Source organism: Oryza brachyantha, chromosome 1 (genome assembly GCF_000231095.2).
Source record: "Oryza brachyantha chromosome 1, ObraRS2, whole genome shotgun sequence".
Taxonomy (NCBI): domain Eukaryota; kingdom Viridiplantae; phylum Streptophyta; class Magnoliopsida; order Poales; family Poaceae; genus Oryza; species Oryza brachyantha.
Window position 1 is genome coordinate 17276080 of NC_023163.2, and position 16245 is coordinate 17292324.

General features: G+C 41.5%; 3 protein-coding genes across 4 annotated transcripts; all 3 read left to right on the top strand.

Moving 5' to 3' along the window:
• The first annotated feature begins 1885 nt into the window (after positions 1-1885).
• On the top strand, positions 1886-7605 carry LOC102721793 (protein MLN51 homolog). Of its 2 annotated transcripts, none has more exons than XM_015832564.1 (12): positions 1886-2526; positions 3807-3906; positions 3992-4218; positions 4376-5211; positions 5330-5444; positions 5873-5992; positions 6433-6473; positions 6580-6625; positions 6726-6795; positions 6882-6960; positions 7068-7189; positions 7288-7605. In XM_015832564.1, exons 1-9 carry the CDS (start codon positions 1976-1978, stop codon positions 6751-6753), a joined length of 2064 nt encoding a protein of 687 aa, XP_015688050.1. In that variant the 5' UTR covers positions 1886-1975; the 3' UTR covers positions 6754-6795; positions 6882-6960; positions 7068-7189; positions 7288-7605. The 2 variants fall into 2 exon arrangements, with proteins under 2 accessions (XP_015688050.1, XP_006646061.1); XM_006645998.2 differs by having other exon boundaries at positions 7118-7189.
• Positions 7606-10919: 3314 nt separating this feature from the next.
• On the top strand, positions 10920-11932 carry LOC107304946 (protein SODIUM POTASSIUM ROOT DEFECTIVE 3-like). The gene is made up of 3 exons (XM_015841115.2): positions 10920-11136; positions 11331-11406; positions 11557-11932. Exons 1-3 carry the CDS (start codon positions 10951-10953, stop codon positions 11682-11684), a joined length of 390 nt encoding a protein of 129 aa, XP_015696601.1. The 5' UTR covers positions 10920-10950; the 3' UTR covers positions 11685-11932.
• Positions 11933-13492: 1560 nt separating this feature from the next.
• Positions 13493-15322, top strand: LOC102722073. The gene is made up of 3 exons (XM_040519856.1): positions 13493-13782; positions 14127-15155; positions 15238-15322. The coding sequence occupies exons 2-3, from the start codon at positions 14181-14183 to the stop codon at positions 15256-15258; spliced, it is 996 nt and encodes a 331-aa protein (XP_040375790.1). The 5' UTR covers positions 13493-13782; positions 14127-14180; the 3' UTR covers positions 15259-15322.
• Positions 15323-16245: the final 923 nt, after the last annotated feature.

Consider the following 16245-nt stretch of genomic DNA (forward strand, 5'->3'; position numbering starts at 1 on the left):
GTCTTGTCAGGGAGCACACACTTTGCAAGAGAGGAAAGAGCACAACTGGCGAGGGGAGAGAAAACTATGTAGCATCTCTTTTTTCTCGGTGGCTTTATCCTATGTAGCACCTCTTTTTTCCATGTGACTTTATCCTATGTTATACCTCTTTTTCCCCTAAGACCACTCCATACACTAAACTTATAGTGTGCATGCCCTAAGGATGTATTTGGTTCTAGGGATGAGATAGGTTGGGATATGACCAACCCTCCCTAACCTGTTTGGTTGGTGGATGTGTGGGATGAGTTGGATCCAAGAGAGGAATCTTTTCAAATTTTGTAAGAGAGAAGAGCACAACCGACGAGGGGAGAGCAAACTATGCAGCACATCTTTTTTTCGTGTGGCTTTATCCTACGCAGCACCTCTGTTTTCCATGAGACCACTCCATGTAGTAGCTTCTAGTGTGCATGCCATAAGGATATGTTTGGTTCTAGTAATAAGATGGGTTGGGATATGGCCAACCCATCACTGCCCCTGTTTGGTTGGTGGATGGTTGGGATGAGTTCTCATCTCACCAAAACAGTGGGAATCCATCATATGATAGTTCGGCGACGCTAGAGTTTTTATATTGTTTAATGATCCATCGTTTGATGTTGTCTTACTAGTAAATTTATTTATGATGAAACACAAATTAAGATCAAGCTTATTATACTACATGTGCATCTGGGATATTTATTGTGAAATGTCTATTTTATTTTATTAAAATTATTTAAAATATTTTAAATGTATAATTATATATTTAATTACTTTTATATTAATCTTAGTATTCAATATATCATTTTGAATATAATAAGATAACCTTACTAACTCATTATGGTTCATCCATCAAACCAAACAAGTAATGAGTTCACTACATTCCATCTAATCTCTTAAAAAGAACAAGATTCGGACAATCCCTCCAACTAAACAGAAAATAAAATTAATCCATAAAATAAATCAAACCATCCTATCTAACACGCAGACCAAACCCAACGTAAAAAAAAAAAACCGGGTAGAGCTTGCCGTGGCCGTTTTACACTCCCGTTCCCCCGGCCGTAACTGCACGCCGTCCGTAATCCCGTCCCGTTCCGCGCCTCTCTCTCCCCAGCCTCCTCTCCCCTCCTCTCCGGCAAATTTAACTATTTGCCACCGTTACAAACGACTGCTCCTGAGATGTCACTATTAACTTTCATCCTCATTTTTTGCCACTGGCAAAAGCAGGTGTACTAATTTTTTGCCAACTATGCACACGTGGCAGCCTAGAACCACATGTAAGCTTCAAAAGCATGGACAAAATGTCTCTTTTGCCCTTAGCACTATCTTGTGTTTCATAAGATACAAAACTAATTACTTGGATATTTTATAGCAATATATATCAAACAAAATAAACATATATGCATACAGTAACAACTCTTTAATCCATGAATGAATAACAATCACCAATTTTCTCGATTCAAAAGTTTACCATACACGTATATATGCATAATAACTAGGTCTCCAACCCATATTTAAATAATAAAAAATTGATGATTGTTATTTATTCATGGATTAAAGAGTTGCTAATATATATATATATACATTGCTGTAAAAATATCTAAATAATTAGTTTTGTATCTTATGAAACACAAAATAATGCTAGGGGCAAAAGAGACATTATACATCATCCCAGGCTGCCACATATGCATAATTGGCATAAAATTAGCAAACCTTATCTTGCTTAGGGCAAATAATAAGGATGAAAGCTAATAGTGACACGGTGTTTTTAACGGTGGCAAATAGGTAAATTTCCCCTGCTCTCCCCTCCGATTCGAACTCTCTCGTTTCGTTTTCCCCACAAAACCAAACCCACAGAGAAGAGAGGGGCGAAAGAGAGAAAAAAAAAATCTCTCACCACACCGCGCCGCAGCAGCCAAATCTAGGGTTGCTTCGCTCGCTCGCCCGCCCGGCCCGCCCGCCCATGGCCGACCCAACGACGGCGGCGGACGCGCAGCCAGAGCATGCCCCCGCCGCCGAGAAGCCCCCTGCGGCGCCGCTGACTCCTGAGGAGGCGGAGGCGGAGACGGCGGAGACCGGGGATGAGGACGAGGAGGAGTATGTGAGCGACCCCGACGACGCGCCGCTCCCCGCGATGCGGCGCCGGGAGGCCAGCGACGACGAGGGGTCCGAGGAGGGGAGGCGGATCGGGTCCGACCGCGAGGATGACGACGGGCAGGGCGCCGCCGAGGCGTACGAGGACGAGGCGTACGAGGACGATGACGAGGAGTACTACGATGATTTGGGGGAGGAGGTCGGCGAGGGGTTCGAGGAGGAGTACGACGGCCGCGCCGAGCCGCCCAAGGAGGTCGCCAGTGCACAAGGGGAGGAGGGAGAGAAGGTGGAGGGAGAGGGGGCGGAGGCCGAAGGGGACGGGGAAGAGAAGAAGGAGCACGAGCCGTTTGCGGTACCCACTTCCGGCGCCTTCTACATGCACGATGACCGCTTCCAGGAGGAGAATCGCGGACGACGCAGGTGAGTTCGTCCCGAAATCTATACCTTATCTGCTATAGCCATAGTTTTGGTAGAATTGATATTTCTCTTGTGCAACTTTGGCCTCTGGAGAAGCCAGAGCTGCATTATAATTCAGTTTTTGATTCCAAAGGTAGGCGATGAAGCATGGGTTTTATTGTATGCAATTCATACAAAAGTGATATTAGCAATGCAAGCATTCAGAAGAAAAAAACAAACTTCGAGATTTGTTTAAACTTTGAAAAGCAGCTCTGTAGACTTTAGATCTTCTGAACTCACTTATTTTGCATATGGGCGATCATTGTGCTCGAAATGAAAATCCTCATTGCGGGCAAGCTGTAAGCTGATAAAAGTTTTAGAGGAAATATGATAACTCACAATAAGGGGCCAGTGAAACCAGAAAGAAAAATCCTTTTTCAGGGAGCCCTACATGAAATATTTTCGTACAATCAAATCCAGGGACTTACTGCTGGATACTTCTTTGTTGGGGGCTAATGCAGACACATTTTCCCACCTTTTTTTGTTTAAGTTCTTGGAAATTATGTGTGCATAAATTTTGATGCTTAATATTCTTGGTATGGTAGTGCTGCCCTGGTTGCTAGCTACACAGAATTTTGTTTGTTCTTTCAATGCTAGGGTTTTTGTAGGACAGTTGCCCATGTTTATTAATAATATACTCTATTGCATAATTTTGCTAACATAGCGAGAGAGGAGGTGGGTGGGAGGGATATTAGATTGTGTTGACTATGAATGGAATTATGAATTCATTTTATGGTTTGAGATGGCCGTTATGAGTGTTGCCTTAGCATTACAATATGTAGGACATATTTTAATACAATGAGAAAATGTACCACGTAATCGCTGCATATTTACTAAAACCTAATGATTATTGTTGGGCATAGAATAACGCATGGGCATTCATTAGAGGGTGGATCCCCCTTATTCCAAGCCATGATAAAAAGCTGTACCACATTGTTGGGATGGTACATGGGAAGTGTGAGCTGTGAGCTAACCTCTTGTTTGTATGGTAACAGTTTCCAATATGCAATCGACAATACAGCATGTTCATCGTGCTTCCCCTGAAAACAGATCCTTCAGTGCGAGCTTTTGATAAATCTATAGTGACTATAGCCAATCTATTTAATATGGGCTCATGTTGGTTATTTACTTATTGGTTTACTTTTGACTCTTTTGTAATCTTGGCATTGGATAATGGTGGCTGCTAAAAGATATCTTGCTCTTCACCTGTGCTCATTTTGTTTTTTGTTTTCTTCTGAGAGCAGGAGAATGTTTGGTGGGAGGAAGTTATGGGACGCCAAAGATGATCAAGCTTGGGTACATGACAGATTTGAGGAAATGAACCTGCAAGAGGAACGCTATGAGGTAACTATCCATTTCCTTTGATTTGCAAATGAAAGCTCTATATTCAATGTTGGTGAAATATTGAGTTAGGATTTCTGCATTACAGGATAAGCGAATGTCAAGGGGTCGTTTTAGAGGCCGTGGTGGTGGGGGTAGAACTCGAGGCACTGGCCGCGGGTTTGCCAGAGGTGGAAGGTATCGTGGTTATAATGAAGATATCAATAACAACAACAACCAAAACCGACCCCAAAAGGTTGTTAGAGGGAGAGGACCTCGACGCTATGAAGCTGTTGCAAAGAACAACCGAGATGTTGTTGGATTCCAACGGAAACAGTAAGTGATTATTATTTCTAATCCTTCCCAACTACCCAACACAAACCACAATAATGCACACCCTACTGGGGATAATTGAATGGAAATAGGTCTCATGACTGCACGGCTTTGCTTGTGATTTTCACCCTACATAATTATCTTATTATTATTTATTCAGACCTGCAAGATCACGAGAGTCAGCTGCAAATGCTTCAGCTGCCAGAGAGAGTGGCCAAACTTTAAATGTGCAGTCAGAAACAGTCCCTCTTAAAAAGAATATTGTCAATTCAAGCTTGAATTCTGCGTCACCACCATTTTATCCCTCTGGTGCTTCCAACCCAGATTTCTCTGTGGCAGCTCAAAGAAGAGACAATATACAAGCAGGGGGTTCCAATAAGATCTTTCCATCTTCAGTTAGAGGGGACGACAATTTGAAGGTACAATCTGGCCCATCAGTTAGAGGGAGAACAACCATGGATTATGGTGCACGTGACAGGTATCAACATGCTGATGGTCCTGTTAGACAATCTCCAAGGAATGGAGGAACATCGTTAAATTCATCAGGATTTGCAGCATCTTCAGTTAATCATGGTCAATCTCCTAGAGCTCAAGGAGGAAATGGGATTCCTTCAAACAATCAGTCCACTTCATCTGTTCACCAACATTCTAGGGTTCCTATATCACAGCAAAGCCACACATCAGCCGTGCACCAAAAGTCAGGGCAAGTCCAGACTCAATCTGCAATGAGAATACCAACTCAGCAGTTGAACCATTGCACTGGCAACCCATCAACTACTCAGCATCAACCTGTTAGATCAACTGAAAGTGGTGAGAATGGTCTGTATCCTAGTTCAAACAAATCAAATGCACCATCTGGGGCAGGAAAAACCAATAATCAGGAAACTGGAAGGAGTTCCTTTATGTATGGTGGAGCCCAGGTTATTGGGGCTGCTGGGGCTGTTGGTCTTCCCCAGGGTGAGCAAAATTTTCCTGGCACTCCAGCTCTCCTCCCAGGTTTGCTTCCTTGGTCATTCTACAGACCTTCTCTTGTAGTAATCAGATCACTTTTATTTTTTAATTTCCATTGAAATCATTTGAACTCATTGTCTTTCCTGTTTTTATCCTTATGCAGTGATGCAGTTTGGCAGTCAGCATCCTGGTGGTCTTGGAGTTCCTACTGTTGGTATGGCCCTCCCTGGTTATGTGGCTCAACAGCAGATGGGAATGGGAAATAATGAAATGACATGGTATATTTCCTTGTGTCTCACTAGATATGCTTTTCCAAATAATATTTTCTGCTGTGTTACCGGATGCTTGTCCAAATAGTATCATTTTTTTTTACCAAACAGTATATTAACTTGTATTATCTGAATACACACATCTTGTTTTGACCTACTAACTACACTTTTCTTAGCTTATGTTTTTATGACAGGTGGTTGCAAATGCTTTCATTTTGTCTATAAATATAATATGCTGTGGGATATTATAGCTGAAATTGTTTTGTGATATGAATCTTTTGTGCTTATAAGCTACTTTGACGTGTCACTTTTTTGTTGTCTCCTTTGTACATAGTTCTGATTTATTTTCCTATGGACTCAATACGATGATTTTTGTTGTTGGGCCTTTTCTGCACGTTTTCTTATTCCATCTTATAACACTTGAAATGATGGTATAGGTTGCCACTGTTAACTGGTGCAGCTGGTGCTTTTGGAGGATCATATTCACCTTATATTGCTCTGGATCCGTCCTTTTACTCCAGGTCTTCGGGACAGACCTCATCGTCAGTTCCATCCAGGTAAATGATATAATCGACAAATAATTGATACGAGGGTTAAGCTTTTCTGGTTGTTTCAGAAAAACACCTCTTGGTGTAAACTAATTTACTGAACATATCTTTTATACCTAATCATCTGATGGTGACATGGTGTATACATCTTCAAAGTCATTATCTCTTGCATAATTGTATCGTACTAGTATTCAATAAGCCCAAGTACTTAGCTGTATATCTTATGTAAATGAACTGATGAAGTGAATCGCTCGAATGGCTGCAAGAATTTATTGTTGGATAAGTTCAGAAATGTTAATACACCTAGAATAGACTATGGAGGAATTTTGGTGTTACACATATAAAGGCATTAGTATGAATATTATGTAACCTGCCTGGCTATGTGTTATTGCATTGTCCAAGATTTTCCTATAAAAGTAGGAATTGATATAGTTTGTTCATTTTTTTAGGGAATCTATCCCTAACAAGGGAGCTTCTCCTCCTCGAAATGGTAAGTCATACTGCACCTTTGATTACTTATTGTTCTTGAACTGTTATATTATATGTTACAGTTCATAAATTCGTCTATAAGTAATATGTTGGCATCTTGCTTGCAGATATTGTGAATGAAGAGCTTGATCATCGCCAGAACAAGCCTAGGAGGCAAGCATTGTCTTTGCAACATTTTGAATCCCAAAGTTATTCTGGTGTTCACTGTTCTCGTACCATGATTTTCAGCTGATGTATATATTCTTTACTGCAGATACTCAGAGATGAACTTTAGTCAGTGAAGCACCATGTAAGGTGAACTGCATCTGAATAAGCTGCTTACGGTCAGTTACATTTTTTTTTCCTGATTATCACCTTATGATTTTCCGTATCCGTCCTGCAAACTTAGCTGTGGTGTATGCTTATGCAGGCTATATTTTTAAGCCCTTAGTGATCTCCTGTTTTGATCTGGAGCACTTTGGGTGGCTTCTTGTCCTAAGTTATGTTAGGTACTGCCCTATTTCAACATCTTCAAATCCCTTACTAATTTGCACACTGCATATGTTGTCAAGTGACATGATTTATTTCATTGATCGATATCTCTACCTTTTTTTAGAGAAATTGGTTAAAGTTGTCTGCCTTATATGATTTATACTGCACTTGAAGGTTATAAACGCCTGTTTGTGCTGGTTTCACTTCACAGCAGACTCAGGGGTGGCATTTGTTGCTTGAATTGTGGTGAGCCTTTTCTGAGAGCAGCAATTTAGAGGACGTGCATTCAGTTTTTGATAATAATGTAGGTGACTGACTCTATCATGAACATTTCTTGGATTTAGGTTTTGCTCGGTTGTGATGCGTCGAGAAATGTCAAATTCGTTGGTTGCGTGTCTGAAGATGTGGACAGTTCTTGAAGAGGGCTTGGAATAATGATCTCCGTTGGTTGATAAAGTTTGGGGTTTTTCAGTACATCTTTTTAGTGACTGCACTTTGTGTCAATCTGATATACCTATCCTCTTATAGTGGTATTTGTAAGCACAAGTGGCTTTATAGCTGCAGTTTGTACGTGTTGAACAATGTGGAGACCTGGGTGCGATTTGTGACAAGTTTACAGCTTGAATGAGAGCAATAGTTTGGTTTCATCTTGGTAGCATCAATTTTCATCTTTCACTGTACTGGTTTCTTTGTCCATTGCACTTCTCAATGATACAGATCATTGAGCCGTGATTAGCTGGCTGATAAAAGCCGAAACAGGTATCGCAGAAATGGAAATTGCTACACTACCAAAAACGTGCACAACTCTTTTGAAACAAAGGATCTCTGGAAAGGTTTTATATGATTCAAATCCTATAGAAATTTTTCTTATTTGGTCCTGTGAAACAAATGATTGTAGCTTTCTAAATCCTACCAGATTTCTAACACTCGGATCTTTTGTCTTTTGCTTATGCCTATTAGCATAATTTTGATTTTTCAACCTTCATTTATTTAGACTTGATTTTAAGGTTCTTTTATCGTAGTTTATATTTCAATCTTGGCTTTTAGATTACTAAAATTTGAAAAATTGATTTTCAACAAAAATTTAGAGTTGATTTTAAGGTTTTTACATTGTAGTTTTATTTGCAAATTATTTTTCTGTTGTTTAGTTTTTTTTCCTTCAAAAGTGAAAAATGATCCCCAAGAAAATGTCCCAAGTCATTTATGGGGTGATTTTTTTTTTCAAGAAAAAACCAACCAATATATTTGTAAATGAAAAATGATTTATGAATAAAGCCTTTATATACATATTTTTAGTGATATAAAGTCAATGCTGAAAAATAAATTTCGGTAAAAAAAACTCAATATCAACTTCAAATTTAAGGTAAAAAATTTTAATTTTGGTTTTATAAACACAAGTGAAAAGATAGAGTTGATATATGTTCCGAAGAAAAGTGGTTGACCTTTCATCTCATCTGTGTGTTTATTTTGCAGTCTATTTAAGCGTTTATTTCTGTATTTTTTACTTGTTTTTTAATACTCATCTTATTTGTGGTATGTTGAAACGTTTATTTCTGTATTTTTCTTGTGTTTTATAATCTTCCTTTTTTACTTATATTCCTATTGAAGTTGTGCGTTTTTTTTATCCCCCATTTTCAAACTGAGGGACCCTCTTCCCCTAGCACTGCACCTGCACTGCTGCACACCATGAGAGATTCAGTATGCGAAAATCTTATTCGTGTAACCTGCACTTAAATTTTGTCTTATAAATAGAAGTAAAAAATGAAAATATAGTCGGTATTTAGACCGAGTCGGTGAAAGAGTTTCTCGTGGCATGTGCATGCTAAAGATTGCTAACCAGTGTAGGAGATATTCCCAAATCGGTTAGCAATAAAATAAAACTTCACTTAAAAATTTACATTGTATTTTCCATAAAAATTAGAGCGGATGAAATCTCATAAGTGAGAAAAGAAAGGGATTTGCTGCTTTCTTCTGCGGCGCATTAATATGATACAACTGAACACATTCGGGAAAAAAGAAAAGAAAATCCATTGTAGGCGGGGGAGGGGTTGATGCCCTGAGCCCCTGACCTAGAGTCCATCACTCAGACATGTTGATTTAGCCTTAGGCAATCGAAATCAGATGCCTCAGAATGACGTTTGGCTTTTGAGGGCAGCAAGCAAACACATCAAAAAGACACTGTTAACTGCCAAGTGGGTCCAAATCCATGAACTGAATATAAAAAAAGACGACAACAAATTATCAGATTTCTATGAAGCTTACTATTATAACTAACTTAAAGAGTTAAATAGATGTTATAGGATCTGAAACGGGGACCTTAGATGCCATCATGTTATAAGAGTTAATCGATCAATGCCCTTGGGTTATTTCATAACTCTATTTGATTGTTCAAACAAAAAATCAGTTCAAAATTCTATAACATTTTAGCTCCAGCTAATTTTAAACCCATTTTTAAAATTTATTTATAGAAATATAGACATATCAACACCCAGATATCAGGTCCTATAGAAAAACACCGTAAAACCACACCATCCAATCTTTTAATATAGTCTACCAGACGGAGAACCAGCTTAAATCTCCAGCTCGAACCCCCTGTCCCGCCGAGCTCAGTCGCGGGAGCTTGTGACCCAAGTGGGGGCAACACGAGTGGTACCGGATGTTCGGTGCGGAAACTGGGCCTAGGCCCATGTGTGCAATCGTGTTGGCCCTGCCCGTTCCAAGTTGCGTAGCTGGGCGGAGGGGCTTTGGCGAAGGCCCATGGGCTTCTCCGGCCCTAGAGCGTCAGGCTGGCTTCACAGAGCAGCGATCACTGCCCACTTCCAGCGGGTGGAAGGATTACAGGCCGCTGCGCCATGGGCCCGCTTCTGGCCCGGGGTTCCCTCTGTAACAGACCACCACTTTTTTTTTAATCATCTTATTTTCTTCCGCTAATCTAACCTCCTTTTATCATTTTTTCCATCTTATTTCGTCCACTAACCTATTTTTATCTTTTTTTGGCTAATGCCACATCTCATGCACATTCTTTTATTTATTCCACTAATCTCACCTCCTTTTATCATTTGTTCACATTTTATTTCTTCAACTAATCTCACCTCTTTTTATCATTTTTCACTAGTCTCACCCCTCATGTAAATTATTTTTACCATTCTCCATAATCGCACCTCTGATGCACAGTTCAAATTGTCCCTTCCTTTTTAATCATTAATCTCACCTATTATGCACAGTTCAAATGGCCCCCTTTCCTTTGCATATTATGCATAGTACAATGCACGGCAGCTTTCGTCAAACGACAAGTACCAACCGTTCTTCTGGTATCTCTATGAAGGGGAGGAAATCCGTTTACAGAAATTTTTGTGAGAGGTTTTTTTGAGTTTGTATCTTGATGTCTTATTTTTTAATCTACAGCCTGTTACATCCATGAACTAAAAATTTCTAAATCTACAGATTTTGCACATAAAAATATAGTACATCGAGATATTTTTCAAATACAGTAAAATTCCCTCACAAAACCTTTTTGCGAAGTAAAAAAAAAATCAACAATCTAGTGATATAGAGGAGACAATAGGTAACCCAACACCGACCCAGATTACAGAAGGAAACACAGGAGGCATCGACGTTGCATTGGTTGGTGCAAATGGGGTTCCCTGGTAGCACAAAATAGACTTTCTCTAATCATTTCTATCTTTCAATCAAGAGGCAAGTAGTTGGACGGATGGATCTACCAGTGAAGTTGCAAGGACCTTTTGGATTCCTTGGTTGTTGGCCTGACATGATTTTCCTCCTAGCACATCCTCATATACTTATATATATATGCCTCCAGAACATTGTTGGTTAAGCTACAGTGTTGAAAAAAGGCTCAACACTGTAGTAATAATAGTACCAGGGGACTGTCATTGACTGTCTCATGAATAAATATTAATCACTCATATGCTCTCCTCTGTATATAAGTTTATTGCAAGGTGACCAAACTGGTCGGTGTCTGTCATCAGAGGGCTTCCTGCTTCCATATGGCTGGAGCTGCAAGAGGCCTGAAGAAAGCTCTGCCATGGTTTCCGCGTTCCAGTGAAGATCACCCGGAGGAAGACGAAGGCAGCAATGAGAGGCGAGGCTTGCTGAGAAGCCACCTGGAACAGGTTGTGCCGATCACTGATCTCGACGAGGAGCTCGCGGCGTCAGATGCGAAAGAACCAAAGGTACTATTGTTTCTGAAATCACCTTTTGTCGGAAAATCAAACTGTTCCTGAAGACTGAAATCATGCTGTTGGATAATAAAATTGTTTCTGAATTCTGAAGCGTTCTCTTGCCTGTAGTAGCCTTTTCTTTAACCTCTGTCATTAACTTAATGCCGTGTTTTTCTGCATGTACGTACTGCTGAGCTGCTGCACAGACAGTAGCACTGAAGGTGTCTATGCACTGCCATTGCTGCGCGAGGAAAGTTGAGAAGCAGATCTCGAAGATGGAAGGTATATGAATGTGTGGGTAACACTATGTTCATCCTAATGATATGCATACGCATCCCAAACAACAACTTGGCGCCGTTGTCTTCTCGGCTGACGACGATTTTCTGAACTCTGATCTAGTCGACCTCTCTGTTCGATGATGAACTTGAACAGGAGTGGTGTCTTTCAAGGTGGAGCTGGAGAGCAAGAAGGTGACCGTGGTGGGCAATGTTAACCCCATGGAAGTGCTGGAGAGCATCTGCAAGGTGATGAAGTATGCACAGATTTTGGCGGCTGTCTAGTGGCCTGTGCATTTGTTTTGCCAACGTGTCACACATGTTTATCGGATGAATTTCACAATTGTAATCTTTTATCGAGGGGCTTTTAATTTTTTGCCACTCTTTACGGAGTTTAATCCGCGAGAGGTAGTGGCAAATTTGTTATCACTGGGTATGTAAGAGTGACAAAATGTTAAATTTCCCATTTATTGAGATAAACGACTCTTCAATCCAAGGCTGAAAAATGTTCTAATTCAGAGGGTAAACGAGTACAAAAGCTATTGTTTGGACATAACTGAATTATTGGAGATAAGGGAATGTTCAGCAATAGTAATTAATAATACATCTCTTAGCCCCCGCTCGTTTCAGCTATTTCACTAGATCATTATTGTGTTTATTTGCTCCACGTCTTTGAAAATATGTTTTCTAAAGGAGCCTTTTCTTTTGTATTGCTTAGACAACTTGTTCTAAGCTATTTGTAAAGTTTAGTTATCAAAGTATTTGTTTATATACCTATAATTGAGTAGATGACCCGCAACAATGTCTCAAACATGATCGATTCTAATTTTGCTGATGTCTATGATAGAACAAAGCAAGAGTAATAAATTACCAATTTATGAGGACACAAGGAAGAAATAGAAAGGAGTGGGATTCGGATTAGCCGCACCCGCTAAGGCCTTGTTCGGTTAATCCCTTATCACGGGAGAATTCAAGAGGATTAGAAAGAGATTTACTCCACACTTATTATGATATGAAATTATTCCCCCTCAATCCTCTCTGATCACTCCCTCTTGGGAAATAACCGAACAAGGCCTAAGGAAGAAGCAACTGTGGCTTAGGCATGGCTTAGGCAGTTGCATCGTTCACCATTGAACATAGATCGGACGGTACAAAACGGTTCATTGTTCAGTGTAACACAGAGTACTTTTCACTTTTTTTACCTAGTGCAAGATCTGAACTGTTAATCATCAAATGGATGACTAAAACTCCATGGCAGTCCTTAACTTACGACGGCTATTGAAATGCTTAGCAAAATCTCTGGTGGTTGTTTACCTAGAAATAAGAATAAATTTAGAATTATGTGCAATTCTAATATAATCCTCAAAAGCACTAGATTCAGCAAAACAAAGTGGCAAATCAGTACGTGCAATTAGTCCACACATTTCGGTACGAGCAATTAGTCCACACATTTCAGTACGAGCAACTTCAGGATCATACTCCTAATGACGGACAGTGCCATCAGGGTTATACTGTAGAACATATTGATGCATGTTCTTACGACTAGCCTTAAGTTTGCAAGCTCTAGCATGTCTTTTCAAATGACCAGTACCCTAGTTGATCTAGCAGACAGAATATTTTTATAAATATGACACTGTACCTAACACCTCGTCCTCGTTGTTCCCCTACCCCAACTGGGTCACTACCGTCTGACATGGCCAGCTCGGCCCTCCAATTCCTGACGACCCGCACCGCACCTGCCAGGCACCCAGAGGAGCACCGACCAATGACCTATAAGAATGAAATGGCTACAGTTAGGGCTAGGGGCACCGAGAAGGCGAGAACTCACATGTGCTGCCGGAGCAACGGAGTTGACGAGATTGGGGTAGAAGGCCGACAATTCTATATTATTAGACTTTCTGTTTTTTTAGATTTATTTTATATCAATGTATATGTTTTGTATATGTGTCTAGATTCATTAGCATATATATAAATCTAGAGAATGTCAAAAAATCTTATAATATGAAATAGAGGAATTGTTCGATGAGTGACAATATTAAATACAGTTAAATCCCCCGTTAAAACGGTGTCCCGAATTTTAGTTAGTTTGAAACTGAAAAAGGATGAGAAACGGCGAAAGACCAAAACGCCCCCAACCCCCTCCCTCCATCCGCCTTTCCGATCTGCAGCGGCCGGAGAGCGAGCACCGGAGGCCCCTCCGGTCCCGTCTCCTCGCGCGCCGCCGCCTGCAGGTCTCGGGGTGCCGCAGGAGATACGGCGAGGGAAGCCCGCCCTTCCCTTGCCCCACCAGCATCCATCCTCCCCTCGCGCGCTCGCACGTCCGGCGAGGGGCGGCGCGGGTGGGTCCACCCCCACCCAATCCCGGCTCGAAGTCGAGTTGAAGGTGTTGATTTGATTTCTCTCTCCCCTAGCCCTCACTTCGATTCGGCATCGAGCGGTAGATTGGAGATCCGTGGATTGATTTTGTTCTCTTCAATTTTTGTTGGATGCCGCGGTGCACTGCACTACCAGTAGTAGTAGCAGTTTTGGGGGGTTCAGTTGAGCGAGCCCTAATGCTCCACGTAGGTTCATGCCAATTTATTGCCGTTTATTTCTCTGAGAAGAAAATAGGAAGTAGATAAATGTGGGTTTCGAGTTAAACCCACATGCCCTACTTTGGAATTGCCATTTTTTGATTGCGTAACTAGGTGATTGTGTGTGTTGATCGTGTGCTCAAATTGCGAGCAGGATTTCTATGAGGCGCGAGAAGTGAGCTTGGTAGTCTTGTGGAGCTGCTGGTTGATGGAAGACGACCAGGTTTTAGTTGATCCAGAGCTGGGGGCGGAGCTAGAGCAGAGTCTCGTAGAGCCGGTGCAGGAGCTAGAGCAGAATCTCGTGGTGGAGCAAGGCCTTGCCATCGGGCAAGAGTTCGCCGATGTCCACGCATGCCGCCGGGCCGTCAAGGACATGGCCATTGCCATGCATTTCGAGCTGCGTGTCGTGAAATCTGACCGGAGCCGGTTCATCGCCAAGTGCGCGAGGGAAGGCTGCCCGTGGCGTGTGCATGTGGCGAAGTGCCACGGTGTTCCGAATTTCACTGTCCGCACGTTGCACGGGGAGCACACCTGTGACGGTGTGCGTGACTTGCATCATCAGCAGGCTACTGTTGGTTGGGTAGCTAGGTCTGTTGAGGCAACACTAAGAGATAACCCGCAGTATAAGCCAAAAGAGATATTGCAGGATATCCGAGAGCAGCATGGGGTAGCCGTTTCCTATATGCAGGCATGGCGTGGGAAGGAGAGAAGCATGGCTGCTGTTCATGGTACCCTTGAGGATGGATATCGCTTTCTTCCTGCCTACTGTGAGCAGATTGTACAGACGAATCCTGGCAGTGTGGCAATATACAAAGGGACTGGACCAGACAATAGCTTCCAGCGGCTGTTTGTTTCTTTCCATGCATCTATTCATGGTTTCTTAAATGCTTGTAGACCCCTTTTGGAAATCGACAAGGCAGACCTCAAGGGAAAGTATCTTGGGACATTGTTATGTGCTTCAGCTGTTGATGCTGATCACATGATGTTCCCGCTAGCATTTGGTATTGTTGATGCTGAAAGTGATGAAAACTGGATGTGGTTTTTTTCAGAACTGAGGAAGATGCTTGGAGTTAACACAGATAAGATGCCTATTTTGACGATACTATCTGAAAGGCGACCACAAGTGGTTGAAGCTGTTGAAGTCAATTTCCCCACTGCTTTTCATGGATTCTGCTTACGATATGTGAGTGAGAATTTTCGTGATGAGTTCAAAAATCCTAAACTTCTGAACATTTTCTGGACTGCTGTTTATGCTCTAACAACAGCAGAATTTGATTCAAAGGTAAATGATATGGTGCAAGTTCAAGATGTCATGCCATGGTTCCAACGATTCCCACCAAATCTCTGGGCAGTTTCTTACTTTGAGGGTATCCGGTATGGCCATTTTAGTCTTGCTATAACTGAGATGCTATATAACTGGGCACTGGATTGCCATGAGTTTCCTATTGTGCAAACTGTAGAGCACATCAAGCACCAACTGACCTGCTGGTTTGTTGAACGTCAAAACTTGGCGCTGTCATACAACTCAGTTCTTGTTCCATCAGCTGAGAAACTCATTTCTGAAGCTATCGCTGACTCAGGATGTTATCAAGTCCTTCGAGCAAACAAGGTGGAGTTTGAAATAGTCTCAACTGAGAGAACAAACATTGTGGATACACAAGCTAGGTTCTGCTCGTGCCGTCGCTGGCAAATATATGGCATTCCATGTGCACATGCTGTTGCTGCTCTACTTTCCTGTGGTGAAGATCCTCGCTTGTATGCACATGAATGCTTCAGTGTAATGAAGTATCGGGAAACTTACTCCCAGCCAATCTATCCAGTTCCAGATAGAAGCCAATGGAACCATCCGTTTTCTTTTGCACAAGGCGCAGGAAGCAAAGCATATGTGGTACTTCGCCCGCCCAAGATCCGGAGGCCTCCTGGTCGTCCCAAAATGAAGATTCTTAAGATAGAAAGCTTGAAACGGCCAAAACGAATTGTTCAATGTGGCCGGTGTCATCTTCTTGGACATTCTCAAAAGAAGTGTTCATTGCGAAACTGACATTAGATTATTGCTGTCATATTGTTTATTTATGAATTAGTATTTAGTAGTTGTTTTCGTCAACTAATTCAGATTAGATATTACTGTTGTATGCACACAGAAAAGATGGGTCTAGAAATCCTTTTTCTCACATCTTGTCTTTGTGTGGGCCAAAAGCTGAAATATGTACCAGGAAATGGTACTTGTTCTTCTGGCTGTTAGCTGGGATAAGTTGAACACAGATGAGTTAGGA

Bases quoted from the DNA above. Each gene is read 5' to 3' on its own strand.
- LOC102722073 (XM_040519856.1), top strand. From the start codon at position 14,181: ATGGAAGACGACCAGGTTTTAGTTGATCCAGAGCTGGGGGCGGAGCTA. The intron at 15,156-15,237 runs GTGAGTGAGAAT...CTCTAACAACAG, and splicing joins ATGGATTCTGCTTACGATAT to CAGAATTTGATTCAAAGGTA.
- LOC102721793 (XM_015832564.1), top strand. From the start codon at position 1,976: ATGGCCGACCCAACGACGGCGGCGGACGCGCAGCCAGAGCATGCCCCC. The intron at 6,474-6,579 runs GTAAGTCATACT...TCTTGCTTGCAG, and splicing joins AGCTTCTCCTCCTCGAAATG to ATATTGTGAATGAAGAGCTT. The intron at 6,626-6,725 runs GCAAGCATTGTC...TCTTTACTGCAG, and splicing joins CGCCAGAACAAGCCTAGGAG to ATACTCAGAGATGAACTTTA.
- LOC107304946 (XM_015841115.2), top strand. From the start codon at position 10,951: ATGGCTGGAGCTGCAAGAGGCCTGAAGAAAGCTCTGCCATGGTTTCCG. The intron at 11,137-11,330 runs GTACTATTGTTT...GCTGCTGCACAG, and splicing joins CAGATGCGAAAGAACCAAAG to ACAGTAGCACTGAAGGTGTC. The intron at 11,407-11,556 runs GTATATGAATGT...GAACTTGAACAG, and splicing joins GCAGATCTCGAAGATGGAAG to GAGTGGTGTCTTTCAAGGTG.